Source organism: Phoca vitulina, unplaced genomic scaffold (assembly GCF_004348235.1).
Source record: "Phoca vitulina isolate PV1807 unplaced genomic scaffold, GSC_HSeal_1.0 scaffold71, whole genome shotgun sequence".
NCBI classification, from domain to species: Eukaryota; Metazoa; Chordata; class Mammalia; order Carnivora; family Phocidae; genus Phoca; species Phoca vitulina.
In genome coordinates, this window is record NW_022589774.1 from 4,269,065 (window position 1) to 4,283,254 (window position 14,190).

General features: G+C 36.6%; 1 protein-coding gene across 2 annotated transcripts in view; it reads right to left on the reverse strand.

Annotated features, from left to right (window-relative positions):
- Window positions 1-14,190, reverse strand: part of NSL1 (NSL1 component of MIS12 kinetochore complex) — a 34,384-nt gene that overhangs the window by 12,854 nt on the left and 7,340 nt on the right. The window contains exons 3-5 of one of the 2 annotated variants that reach the window (XM_032393159.1): window positions 13,580-13,710; window positions 10,675-10,729; window positions 6,394-6,668 (exon numbers count right to left, since the gene is read on the reverse strand). In XM_032393159.1, coding sequence (XP_032249050.1) covers window positions 6,640-6,668; window positions 10,675-10,729; window positions 13,580-13,710 — 215 coding nt within the window. In that variant the 3' untranslated portion in view covers window positions 6,394-6,639. Of the gene's footprint in view, window positions 1-6,393; window positions 6,669-10,674; window positions 10,730-13,579; window positions 13,711-14,190 lie in introns of those variants that run through there. The other variant, XM_032393158.1, reaches the window with a different exon arrangement.

The window sequence follows — 14,190 nt, forward strand, 5'->3', positions numbered from 1 at the left end:
TATTAAATAAAAACAAGAATACAAAAATAGAAGAATTGATAAAGAAGCAAAGTTGAAAGATTAGGTTAAAGGTTTTCTAGAAGATGGGAGTCCTCTGATTGAAAGTATACTTGGAGATGTGAGTGGAAGATGGGAGGAAAGAGGATGCAAGCAAAACAAATAAAAATCCCACTCCCTGAAATGTATATAAATCTATTTAAATAAAATTGTGTGTGTACAAAGCACAAAGAAATTACCAATAAAAGGCAGAGTTGAACTACTGTTAAACTGTTGAGTGAAAAAGTCAAGAATGTATTATGTAATACTGATATAAGAAAATAAACAACTTAGGGTGCCTGGGTGGCTCAGTCGTTAAGCGTCTGCCTTCAGCTCAGGTCATGATCCCAGGGTCCTGGGATCGAGCCCCGCATCGGGCTCCCTGCTCAGCAGGAAGCCTGCTTCTCCCTCTCCCGCTCCCCCTGCTTGTGTTCCCTCTCTCGCTGTGTCTCTCTCTGTCAAATAAATAAATTAAATCTTTAAAAAAATAAAAAAATAAACAACTTAAAACCCCCTGTGCCTGTCTGCTCACTTACAAATACACTGATAAAGATCTAAAATCAGACATATCAAACTGTCAAAGTACTTGTCTATTTGAAGGTGTGTGGAATCAGGCAGACTTGGGAGGATTTTCATTTACTACTATATATACACCATTGGTTATTTAAAATTTCATGTTAAACTTGCATTTACTATGAGCACAAAAGTATAAAAATATAACATAATTTAAAATACAAACACAGATCTATGGCAGTTGAACTGGAGGATTTCTACCATATACGTAGGTTAAAAGAGTAAACGGCACATAGTTTGAATACATGACTCAATTTTCTGTAAAATAAATTATCCCACAAATGTTCAGTGCATATATATTCCTGTATGATTATATGAGTGGAGAAAGATGGATAAATGGATTTGTACCAGGTTAAGATTGGATATCTGAAGGTGTAGTGAATGGAAGGGAGAGAGGAAGCCAAAACAAAAAGTAAAAAATAGAATACTGTATTTTTTTAAATATATATGATCAATTTATATAAAATTATGTATTTCTTTCATAGATACTTCTTGAGTGTACAATGTCAGATAATGATCTTAGAGAGTTAGCAGGCGACACAGAAGTACAAAACAAAGTCCTTGTTCACAGGGAGTTTATAATACAGTGGGGGGAGGGATGCAGATGATAAAATAAGCAGAAATTATATGTCATTTAAGTGGTGAAAAAAACAAAAGCAGATTAAGGGGACAGAGTATGAGCAAGGGGGTCAGAAGGGAATGTGACATAGGTTGTCAGGAAAGACCTCTCTGATGAGGTAACTTTGAACAGAGAGCTGAGTGAAGTGAGTCAGGCAGGTGGTTTCAGATAGGAACCAAGGAACAGCAAGTGCAAAAGCCACAGGGCCACTGTGTGTTTGGTATGTCCTTGGGGAAACTGCAAGAATGCTAGTGTGGTTGCAGCACAATAAGGAAAAGGTGAGAATGATAAGAGACCAAGGTCAGAGATGAAATCAGAGAAAAAACAGACTATCTATAAAAGAATGGCAGTATAGACTCTCAGGAGACTTATCAACAATGAATGTCAGGCATGCAGATTGGAAAGGGAGAAGTAAAACTATCCTATTTGCAGATGATATGATACAATCTTTTATATAGAAAATTCTAAAGAGTCCACTAAAAAACTATTAGAATTAATAAATGAGTTCAGCAAGATCAATATATAAAAATCAATTCCATTCCTATACCAATAGCAATGAACAAAGTGAAAATAAAATTTTTTAAAATTCCAATTACATTAGCATCAAAACAATAAAACACTTGGGAATGATGTAAAAAAGAAGTGCTAAAAACTAGAAAACCTCATTGGAAGAAATCAAAGAAGATCTAAATAAATGTAAAGACGTCTGTTGTTCATGGATTGGAAAACTTAATACTAAGTTAGCATTACTCCCAGATTAATTTACAATTTTAACACAATCCCTATCAAAATCCCAGCTCTAGCTTCTTTGCAGAAATTGACAAACTGATTCTAAAATTCACATGGAAATTTAAGGGAGCCACAAGTGCCAAACAATCTTAAAAAAAAAAAAAGCTAGAGTTACCATATAATCCAGTAATCCCATTCCTAGTTACATATACTCAAGAGAATTGAAAACATATGTCCACACAAAACTTGTACACAAATGTTCAGAGTAGCATTATTCATAATAGTCAAAAGTGGAAACAACTCAGAAATGTCTACACTGGGGGCGCCTGGCTGGCTCAGTCAGTAGAGCATGCAACTCTTAATCTCAGGGTCGTGAGTTCAAGCCCCACCCCAGGCTCAGAGCTTACTTAAAAAAAAAATCTCTACACTGATGAATGGATAAATAAAAAGTATATATATATAAAAGGGAATATTATTTGGCAATGAAAAGAAATGAAGTAGTGATACATGCTACAACATGGATGGACCTCAAAAACACTACGCTAATTGAAAGAAGCCATTCCGGGGCGCCTGGGTGGCTCAGTCGTTAAGCGTCTGCCTTCGGCTCAGGTCATGACCCCAGGGTCCTGGAATCGAGCCCTGCATCGGGCTCCCTGCTCAGCGGAAAGCCTGCTTCTCCCTCTCCTACTCCCCCTGCTTGTGTTCCCTCTCTCACTGTGTCTCTGTCAAATAAATAAAATCTTAAAAAAAAAAAAAAAGCCATTCATTCTTTTTTTAAAAATTTAAATTCAGTTAATTAACATATAATGTATTATTTGTTTCAGGGGTACAGGTCTATGATTCATCAGTCTTATGTAATACCCAGTGCTCATTACAGCACATACCCTCCCCAATGTCCATCACCCAGTTACCCCTCCCCTCCAGCAACCCTCAGTTTGTTTCCTAAGATTAAGAGGTTTGTCTTATGCTTTGTCTCCCTCTCTGGTTTCGTCTTGTTTCATTCTTAAAGGACTACATATTATTGCATGATTCCATTTATATGAAATGTCCAGAACAGTCAAATCTGTAGACAGTAAGCAGATTAGTGGTTGCCTAGGGCCAGGGGACAGAGAGAGAAGAGACTGGGGGAGAATGGCTAAGGGGTATGAGATTTCTTTCTGAAGTGATGAAAATGTTTAAAAATTTATTTTGGTGATGGTTGTATAACTCTGTGAATATACTGAAAGCCATCAAGTTGTACAATTTAAATGTGTAAACTGAGGGGGCGCCTGGCTGGCTTGGTCACTAAAGGATGCAACTCTTGATTTCTGGGTTGTAAGTTTGAGCCTCATGTTGAGTGTAGAGTTTGCTTAAAAATAAAATCCTTTTAGGGGCGCCTGGGTGGCTCAGTTGTTAAGCGTCTGCCTTCGGCTCAGATCGTGATCCCAGGGCCCTGGGATCGAGCCCCACATCGGGCTCCCTGCTCCGCGGGGAAGCCTGCTTCTCCCTCTCCTACTCCCCCTGCTTGTGTTCCCTCCCTCGCTATGTCTCTCTCTGTCAAATAAATAAATAAAATCTTAAAAAATAGAGAAATAAAAAATAAAATAAAATAAAATCCTTTCAGGGCGCCTGGGTGGCTCAGTCGTTAAGCGTCTGCCTTCGGCTCAGGTCATGATCCCAGAGTCCTGGGATCGAGTCCCACATCGGGCTCCCTGCTCGGCGGGAAGCCTGCTTCTCCCTCTCCCACTCCCCCTGCTTGTGTTCCTGCTCTCGCTATCTCTCTCTCTGTCAAATAAATAAATAAAATCTTTAAAAAAAAAAAATAAAAAATAAAATAAAATAAAATAAAATCCTTTTAAAAATTAAATGAATGTGTAAATTGGTATGGTGTATGAATTATATCTCAATAAAGTCATCTAAAAAAGGAGTACCGGAGATAATGATGTAATATATTCCCTATGGTAAATGAAGGTAAATTAAACAAAATTTAAGAGCAAGATGAAATAAAAACTAAGAGAAACTACCACCCACAGACTTTTACTCAAAGTACCTAAAGAAGCACATCAGCAAGAATAGTGAACCTAGAAGGAAGGCATGAGATTCAAGAAACAGTAATCACAGAATTTGGAAAATTTTGTTGATAAATGTAATCATTGAGTACAAAAAAGTAGTAATGAGTAAACTGTATTTTTTTAACAAAAGAAAAACTAACATTCTAGACACAAAGGAAAAAAAAAACCAGGGAAGGGGTGTGCTTATTCAGTGGGTAAAGTGTAATAAGGTCCTTGTCTTGCTCAGGAGGGGACTCGAAATACTGAACAACTCCAGACTTTCAGATAATTTTAGAATTCTAGCTAAGCCACATTCTAGCTAAGCTAAAGTTTGATAGGTAACACTAAAAGAAAAGAAACATAGGGGCGCCTGCGTGGCTCAGTCGGTTAAGTGTCTGCCTTCGGCTCAGATCATGATCCCAGGATCCTGGGATCGAGCCCCACATCAGGCTCCCTGCTCCGCGGGAAGCCTGCTTCTCCCTCTCCCTCTGCCTGCCACTCCCCCTGCTTGTGCTCTCTCTCTTGTTCTCTCTCTGAAATAAAATCTTAAAAAAATAATAATTTCAAAAAAAAAAGAAACATAGCATATAGCTTCCAAACCAGAAAAAAGAGAATAAAGAAAATTCTACCAACATGATAGAAGGCCAAAAAAAAGAGGGAAAATGGTAAAAGAAAACTCCTAAATTTGCAAACTAAAAACTACTCAGATCTGAGCTATGAAACTTCTATATGTCAAGACTTGGAAATATGGCTAAAGCAGGACGTAGCAGCCTTCAATGCATTTATTAAAAAATAACTCAAGGGGTGCCTGGGTGGCTCAGTCGTTAGGCGTCTGCCTTCAGCTCAGGTCATGATCCCAGGGTCCTGGGATCAAGCCCCGCATCGGGCTCCCTGTTCAGCGGGAAGCCTGCTTCTCCTCTCCCACTCCCCCTCCAATTGTATTCCCTCTCCCACTCTGTCAAATAAATAAATAAAATCTTTAAAAAAAAATAACTCTCAATGTATTCAACTAAAGAAGCTATAAATTACAGAGAAAACTCAAGAAAGCAGGAAGACCATAACTAAAGATAAGAATTCAAGGAACCAGAAAACTGGAAAAAAAAAAAAAAAGACTCAGAGAGAAACTCAGAAAAACTAAAAGCTGACTTTTTGAAAAGACTATAAAAACAGAAACCTAAAGCAAGATACTACCAAAAAAGAGAAAGCTTAAACAAACAATGTTAAGAAAGAAAATAATATGTGGAGTAGAGATTTTTCAAACATAAGCAATTACTATAAATAATTTCATATCAACATACTGAGCACATGGATGAAACAGACTATTTTCCAAACAAATATTACCAAAATTGATTCAAGAAAGAAAAAAAAATGAAGAAATAAATAAGCATTAAGTATACTAGTTTTTAGAATAGCTAGCTAAAGGCTAAGTCAGATATCACCCCAACCACCCACTAGGGTCAGTTTTATAGATGAATCTTATCAACTCTTCAAAGAACAAATAACCTCTGTATTTACAAACTGTTTTATGAGGGCAGTATAACCTTGATGCCAAAATTAGAAAAGGTCAGCATGTTTTAAAACACCACATGTATGTTTTTTGTGTGTAACTACAGAAGGAAATATACTAGAAGCAAATATACTAAACAAAGTATAAGCATAAAGTATAGGTAAATTTAATTCCACAGTGCATGAAAAAAAATATATTAAGTGGGGTTTCTCTATGAAGGCAAAGTCTCTATGAAGGCAAAGATAACCATCAGAAAAATCTGTCAATGTTTATTCACCGTATTAATGGAGTTAGAGATAAAAAGCATATGATCTAAGGGCACAAGGGAACTTTATGAATTATAGAAAATGCTCCATATCTGAATTGTGGTGATGGTTACATAGTTGTCTACATTTGTCAAAACTCAAACTGTATGCATAAAATGAATGTAGTTTATTATATGTAAATTATTCCACAATAAAGTTGGTTAACAAATATATAATCTCAGTTTGTGCAAAAGAAGTATTCGATAAAATTAGACACTTACTCATTTTAAAATATTATGACCACTATCATTGCTACTAGTCACCATTATACTGAAGATTCTAATCAATGTAATAAGACAAAAAAAGATGTATAAAGTTAGAAAAAAGATAAAACCCATCATTACTTGCAAATGATATGATCATCTACATTTTTAAAAATCTAACTGAAACTAGATAAACCATTAGAACTAAAAAGAATTCAGCAAATAAAAATCAATGGTGTTCTTAAACAATTATACTATGTAATCGCAAAATGCTACCATTTACAATAGCTACAAAAAGGTATCTAGGAACAAATAAAAGATGTGCAAAACCTATAGAGAAATTTATAAAACGCTATTTTTTTTCTTATAACTATCTTTATTACACATTTTTAAATACTTCTCTACATCATTACAGAATGCCTACCATATCCATTCCCTTAAACAACACTGTTCTCAAAGAAACAAGCAGGCACCGCTCTTACAATCATCTTTATTACATGTGTTTATAAAACACTATTGAAGGACATTTTGAAAAAAAACAAAATGAGATATAATATATTCACAAATAGGAGGATGTACACTGTTAAACATGGCACTTCTTTCTAAATTAATCTATAAATATCAAAGGATCTTTATGTCACTTGGGTAGAGGATTTCTTAAAGACACTGAAAGAACAAATTATAAAGGAAAAAAACTAGTAAATCCAACTATATTAAAATTTATATATAAGATCATTATTAAAAGACAAGCCAAAAATTGAGATCAATTATTTACAGTGCTTATAGCCAAAGGATTAATATCCAAAATGTGTGTGTGTACATGTGTATGGATATATGCCTGTATGTACAACTCTTAGAAGTAAGTTCAAACAAACCAACAGAAAAATAGGCAAAGAATATAAATAGGCAACTCACAGAAGAAACTGTAGGGTTAGAAGAAACTGTAGGGTTAGGCTGAATAGTAACAGTTCAAATGTAATAGCTGAATAGAAACAAACCTTATGACCTAGAAATTCTGCTTCCAGAAATCTACTCCAGAAAATCTGTGGCATATTTACACTATACAAGGAAACAGTTATATAAATGTTCTTGTAATCCTATTTATAACAGCAAAAAAAAATAATAATAATAATCTAAGTCTCTCTCAATAGAGGAATGGATAAGCAGTGGTGTATTCGGAATACTGTGTATTAGCTCAACGAATAGAAAGCTTTCTGTATATACAATGTCAAGGGGGAAAAAGTTGCAGAATATGATCAGTATGATACAATTTATAGAAAAATCTAAAAACAAATGCCATATATTATTTATGGTTACATATCTATAGAGTAAAAGCATAAATAACATGGACAATAAGGGATCCACTCAGCTTGAAGATAGTGATTACTTCTGAAGTAAGAGAGAATAGAATAGGATGGTGAAGGAGTACAGAGCTTTCAGGTGCATCCATAGCTTTTAGTTCCTAAAAAGGTCTGAAACAAATCTGGCAAAAATGTGAATACCCCTTAAATATGGGTGGTAGCAACAAAGATGTTTATTATGTTATACTCCGTATTTTCTGTAATGTTTGAAATATTTCAAAGAACTTTTAAAAAAATCAACTGTCCAATATATATATATATATACCATGGAATGGGAAAAAACAAGAGTGAAACAGAAAGACCTTCTAGAAAGCATGTGTAGAAATCCTGGCTAAAGTGACGGTGATCTAGATTAGAAGTGATAATAGCAGGATGGAGAGAAATAGATGAATGGTGAGATTATATTTCAAAGGAATAATTTGTAGTTTATTGATGGACTGGATATGAGGAGTTCAGGGGAGGAAAGAATCAAGGCTGACTTCTAACTAAAGCAATAATGTAGATTAAGGTGCCATTTACTCAGGGAAAACTCGGAAAAGAACCAGTTAAGGGCATGAACGAATTCTGTTTTATGTTCATCTTTTACACTCAAACATAAGCTCTTTAAAGGGAGAATCTGTCTACTTTATCTCTGTATCCCTCAAAGTTCCTAACATAACTGCCAAATCAATGTTATACACATTGGCTAAGTATTGCTTTTTAAAAACCAGAAAACCTTCTTTAAAAATGTCAACTTTCAAATAAATAAATTACTTAATATTCTAATAGCAAGAAGAAAAAACTTTCAAGGAGTTCCCACAAAAATTTTCCCATGCAGCTTATTCATTTTTAGGTTCTATACAAATTTATGCTTTCTATTTTCCTAAGCCATTTTAATTAATTTTGTATGATTTTACCAGTTAGATGTATTATAAGTTATGTATAAGGTATGGCGTAAATGAGATAGGATTTATCGTAAGGTTTTTTTATTTTATTTTATTTATTTGAAAAAGCGTGGGGGGAAGCATGAGTGGGGGGAAGGGAAAGAGGGAGAGGGAGAACAAGGCTCCCCCCTGAGCCGGGAGCCAGACACAGGGCTCAATCCCAGGATCTTGAGATCATGAACTGAGCCAAAGGCAGATGCTTAACCAACTGAGCCACCCAGGCGTCCCTATAATAAGGTTATTATTACATAGTATCTCTTTATAAACTAGTACTTACGTATTTTAGTTATAGATTATTGAACCCCTCATCTCTTGTGATTCATAATCCAACCTTGGTAAGTAGGAAGAACAATGTAATATTTACTGACAGAGCTGGCATTCATACCTAAAGCATCAGGCTCCAAATCTAGAATTTACCATAAAAAAACTGAGGTTCTGGGGCGCCTGGGTGGCTCAGATGGTTAAGCGTCTGCCTTCGGCTCAGGTCATGATCCCAGGGTTCTGGGATCGAGCCCCACATCGGGCTCCTGGCTCAGCAGGGAGCCTGCTTCTCCCTCTCCCTCTGCCTCTCTCCCTGCTCATGCTCTCTCTCTCTCTCTATCTCTGTGTCTCAAATGAATAAATCTTTTAAAAAAAAAAACTGAAGTTTGAAGAAATCAAGGGACTTGCCCCAAAATACACAGCTAACAAAATTGTAAGTTAACTTTGCTGTGCTTACAGAATTGATGCTATTCTAAGTTCATAAACATTATGAAAGTGTATAACAACAAAATCTCAAAATTTATCCAAAGTATAGATTCTTAATTATTCTTTTGCTTACTTTTGAAGTAAGAATAATATGATATAGAGGATTTTTCCACTATTACTACATAACTGGAATGGTACGGGAAAAAAAATCATGTAGACCTTTTAAAGATCATTTAAGTAAATTTGTTTTCCCTCCTAAGATAAAAAGGTTACAAGTTTCTTTAGAGGATAATTATATCTAAAAAGTAATACTTGGGGGGATGCCTGGCTGGCTCAATTGTAGAGCATGTGACTCTTGATCTCCAGATCATGAGTTCGAGCCCCATGTTGGGTGTAGAATTAAAAAAAAAAAAAAAAAGAAGAAAAGTAATACTTGGGTAATTATGATACCACAAGTTTCAATTATTATCTTTATATTGTTCAAAACCAAAACAAGTATATGTCAACTACTGCATTTTGGCAACTTTCCCTGTTTAGTGAGCCTAGGTCAATTTTTATTTGTCAAACAGAGTGAATGCTGTGATTTTAACAAATTTCTGAGTATCTATATACTTGTACATCCCCCTCTTGGTTTATCCCCATTGGCACTGGGAGATTTATGAGGGGCAGGAGACATGTTAGAAAGTAGTGCACAATTTGACAAAGATAAAGTACTCAAAACCGTAAGTATAAGAAGCCCATACAAATAAATCAAGGTTTTAACGGTTTTTCTAATAGTTCAGAAATGGTACTTAAAAAAAGGGGGTGTGCGTCTGGGTGGCTCAGTCAGTTGAGCATCTGACTCTTGATTTCAGCTCAGGTCATGATCTCGGGGTCATGGGATTGAGCCCTGCATCAGGCTCCATGCTCAGCACAGAGTCTGCTTGTCCCTCTCCCTCTGCTCCTCCCTGGCTCATGGGCACGCGCACGTTCTCTCTAATAAATAAATACAATCTTAAAAAAGAAAGAAAGAAAGAAAGAAATGGTACTTTTGAGTGCCAAAGGAAAACACCAAAAGGTCTCTTAGGAAAACTGTTACAAATTTTTAAATGTGAGAACAGAATCATTTAAAAATATGTATGATCCACATTTTTAGCAATGCAAATTCTGTTGCTGGGTTTACTTAAGTTTTTATCAATTTTATTTCTCTGAGTTTTAAAGGATGCATCTAAATGGAAACAGAACTGAGTTCAAAGGTATATCAAGTATGCATATCTCTTAAGTTCAACATTATATTTTTATTGGATTTTATTTTGTAAACAATGAGAAAACCAATGACGGTTATCACACTGGGGAGTGACACCATGAATGCTTTAACAGTATAACTTTGGCTGTAATACAAAGAATGGACAGTATAGTAGCAGTTAGAAATGGGAAGATACTATAATAGAAGTTAGAGATTGAGAAGATATAATAGTCTAGGTCAGGGGAGAGCTTTATAAAAGTCCAGATTCCTAGGACCTACTCCTGGAGATTGCTGAGTCAGTACATTTAGAGCAAGTTTTTATAATCCTAGAGAAGAGCTAAACACAGATGACTGGTAGTGAGTTAGAGCATCGAAGGGAAGATACCCTTCACACTGACACCTTTAAAAGAGTATCAGGAACTCATAAAAATTACAAGCTGATACTTCACTTTTACCACAAATGAGCACTGACTCACCTGGATCAGGGTCATATTTTAGGTCCAATGGATGTACAACAGGGTAGTACTGCTTCTAAACACAATATAAATTCAAACAGATTTAATCACTTAATCCTTCATATAAACATTTCCTTCAATTAATGTAAGCAAATATACTATTAGCTGGTAGAAGCATTCTTTTAAAGAAAATAAAAGGGCGGGGCGCAGGGGTAGCTCAGTCAGTTAAGCGTCTGTCTATGGCTCAGGTCGCCTCAGGTCGTGATCTCAGGGTCCTCAGATGGAGCCCCTTGTTGAGCGTTGAGCTCCCTGCTCAGCGGGGAGTCTGCTTCTCCCTCTCCCTCTGCCTCTCACCACCACCCATCACTAGTGCGCTCTCTCTCTCAAATAAATAAAATCTTTAAAAAAAGAAAGAAAAAAAGAAAAAAGGAAAAATTGAAAGAAAGAAAGAAAAAAGATCCTGAAATCTGTAGGAAAGGAGGCCAAAAGATCAAACTCAGTCTGAATTATACCTTTTATAGCACTGCCACCTACCGCATACACTAAGAAATAGCACCATAAAAAAAGTTGAAAAAAAGCAAACAAGCAAATTAAAGCCACAGAGATTGAATTTTGTGTTTAAAGTACAAGGTAGTCTCCAAATTATGAATAGATTGTTTTTTCAAAAGTTCATTTTCTTTTTTTTTTTTTTAAAGATTTTATTTATTTATTTGACAGAGAGGGAGAAAGCAAGAGAGGGAACACAAACAGGGGGAGTGGGAGAGGGAGAAGCAGGCTTCCTGCGGAGCAGGGAGCCCGATGCAGGGCTCGATCCCCGGACTCTGGGATCATGACCTGAGCCGAAGGCAGACGCTTAACGACTGAGCCACCCAGGCGCCCCTCAAAAGTTCATTTTAAGACAATGTTTGGAACTCAGAACTCATATTTGCACAGAAGCTGTTTTAAAAAGTGGCCGCTACCATGTCAGCACACTGAAGCCTATACATCCTGTGATAGGCTGGGACTATGAGAGCAGAACTATAGCACAGGATCCACGGGCTCACTTCAGCGAGCACATACACTAAAATTGAAATGATACAGAGAAGGGCCCCTGTGCAAGGTTGACATGGAGTAAGACCTACAATTCAGCAAAAAGAGTAAAATGTTCCTCCTTACTCCTGCCCAAAGCCAGCAGGAGCCAAAAATGTTTTCTAAAAGAGCTGCCTTTAGTATCCTCACCCCATCCATCCATTTTGCATCCATTTTTAAACTTCCACAGCAGTACCCACCTAGGCCTGCCAACTTTCTTTCTTTTATGCAATACTGATTACCAATTAGACTCTTTCCAGGAAAGAAGGGGGTAGTAATAGGGAGAGAGAAAATAAATACATTTTGAATGTTTTTCCTGGAGAAACTTTAAAAAGCAAGGTTGGGAGGGGGGAGATAGAGTAGGGTACTTTTTTGAGAATGCTTTGGAAGAAAAAATGAAAAATTCTGCTTATATTTTTTTCTCATAGAACAATGTCTTTACTGTCTAAAACAATTCCTGACAGGGGCGCCTGGGTGACTCAGTCATTAGGCGTCTGCCTTCGGCTCAGGTCATGATCCCAGGGTCCTGGGATTGAGCCCCACATCGGGCTCCCTCCTCGGCGGGGAGCCTGCTTCTTCCTCTCCCTCTCCCCCTGCTTGTGCTCCTTCTCTCACTTTGTCTCTGTCAAATAAATAAAATCTTTTAAAAAAAAATTCCTGACAAAAAGCAACTGGAAGATTTAAATGTGAAAGTATGCTAATTTCAAAAATTAATGACAAACAGTATAACATAATTTAAAGCAACATGTGTTTCCAGCTCCAGAGGCAGTGCCATTCCCAGCAAACCTACTCCTACCCCATCATGACTTCTGGAGCAAAACAAATTATACAGAATTCATAAAGCAAATTTTGGTGTCATGAACAGGTATTCAGCTGTCATCATCAATTTTAAGCTAAAGGGGTCTTCCAAAATATATACACACATACAAATAATGTGCCAAACACAAATGACACACAGAAAGAAAAGGCCTAAAAGATAAATTTACTGAGGCTCGTGGGTGGCTCAGTTAAGCAACCGACTCTTGGTTTTGTCTCAGATCGTTATCTCAGAGGTTGTGAGATGGAGCCCCAAGTCAGGTTCCACGCTTAACAGGGAGTCTACTTGAAGATTCTCTCCCTCTGCACCCCCTCAAATAATTAAAATCTTTAAAAAAAAAAGATAAATTTATTTTTCCTTCCTGGTCTCAGAATTGTAAAGTTAGTCTTCCTTCCTCAAATTCTACTTTTTTTTTTTTAAAGATTTTATTTATTTGAGAGAGAGAGAGAATGAGAGCGAGCGAGCACATGAGAGGGGGGAGGGTCAGAGGGAGAAGCAGGCTCCCTGCCGAGCAGGGAGCCCGATGCGGGACTCGATCCAGGGACTCCAGGATCATGACCTGAGCCGAAGGCAGTCGCTTAACCAACTGAGCCACCCAGGCGCCCCCTCAAATTCTATTTTAAAATCAGCTGTGTTTGGGGCACCTGGGTGGCTCAGTCGTTAAGCGTCTGCCTTTGGCTCAGGTCATGGTCCCAGGGTCCTGGGATCGAGCCCTGCATCGGGCTCCCTGCTCCGCAGGAAGCCTGCTTCTCCCTCTCTCACTCCCCCTGCTTGTGTTCCCTCTCTCACTGTGTCTCTCTGTCAAATAAATAAATAAAAATCTTAAAAAAAAAAAAAAAATCAGCTGTGTTCAAAATCTAGTATAACTTAGAACAGGAAAAAATCTTACAAGAGATCAACAGTAGTAATTGAGGAAGAAAAGACAAAGAAAACAAAATGTCATCTGTGTCCACATAGATATCATCTCATACTTTAATTTTTTTAATTGTAGTAAAATAGACATAACACAAAATTTATTATCTCAAAGATAAATCATCTTACCAGAATTTCTTGTTTTGCTTTTATGGTTTTGATGACACATTCCAGGATCTTTCTGGGATACTGCTTACGTTTTGTGGCTATATCTACTATGATTTCATCAAACTGATCTTCAAGTACTTTGATATCAGAATCTATTTCAAGAGAAAAACAATATCAAAAAATTTCTTAAAACACATTGCTTATATTCTATATAAAAATATAACAAGCTAAATTTAGAAAATACAAAATAATTAAGAAAAACAAATATGGCAAGTTAATGGATGCCCCCACTTTGGTGATTAATTCATTTATTTACTCATTGAAAAATCAATTACTGAGCACCTATGGGAAGCCAGGCCGAAATTAGAAAAATACAAAGATGAATATAACATGATCCCTGCTCTCTAAGAGTCCACAGTCTCCTGGAAGAAACATAACTGCGAAACAACTGATAAATGCAATTGAGGTATGAACAAAATGCTATTCGGACAGAGAACAACGGAACCCTAACTCTGCCTAGGGAATTTAAGACTTTGAACAGAAAGCAACATTTGAGCTAATAAGCCTTGAAATATAAATGTAAATCCATTGGATTAAAAAAAGGTGGGACAAAAAATAACACGGAGAAGCAT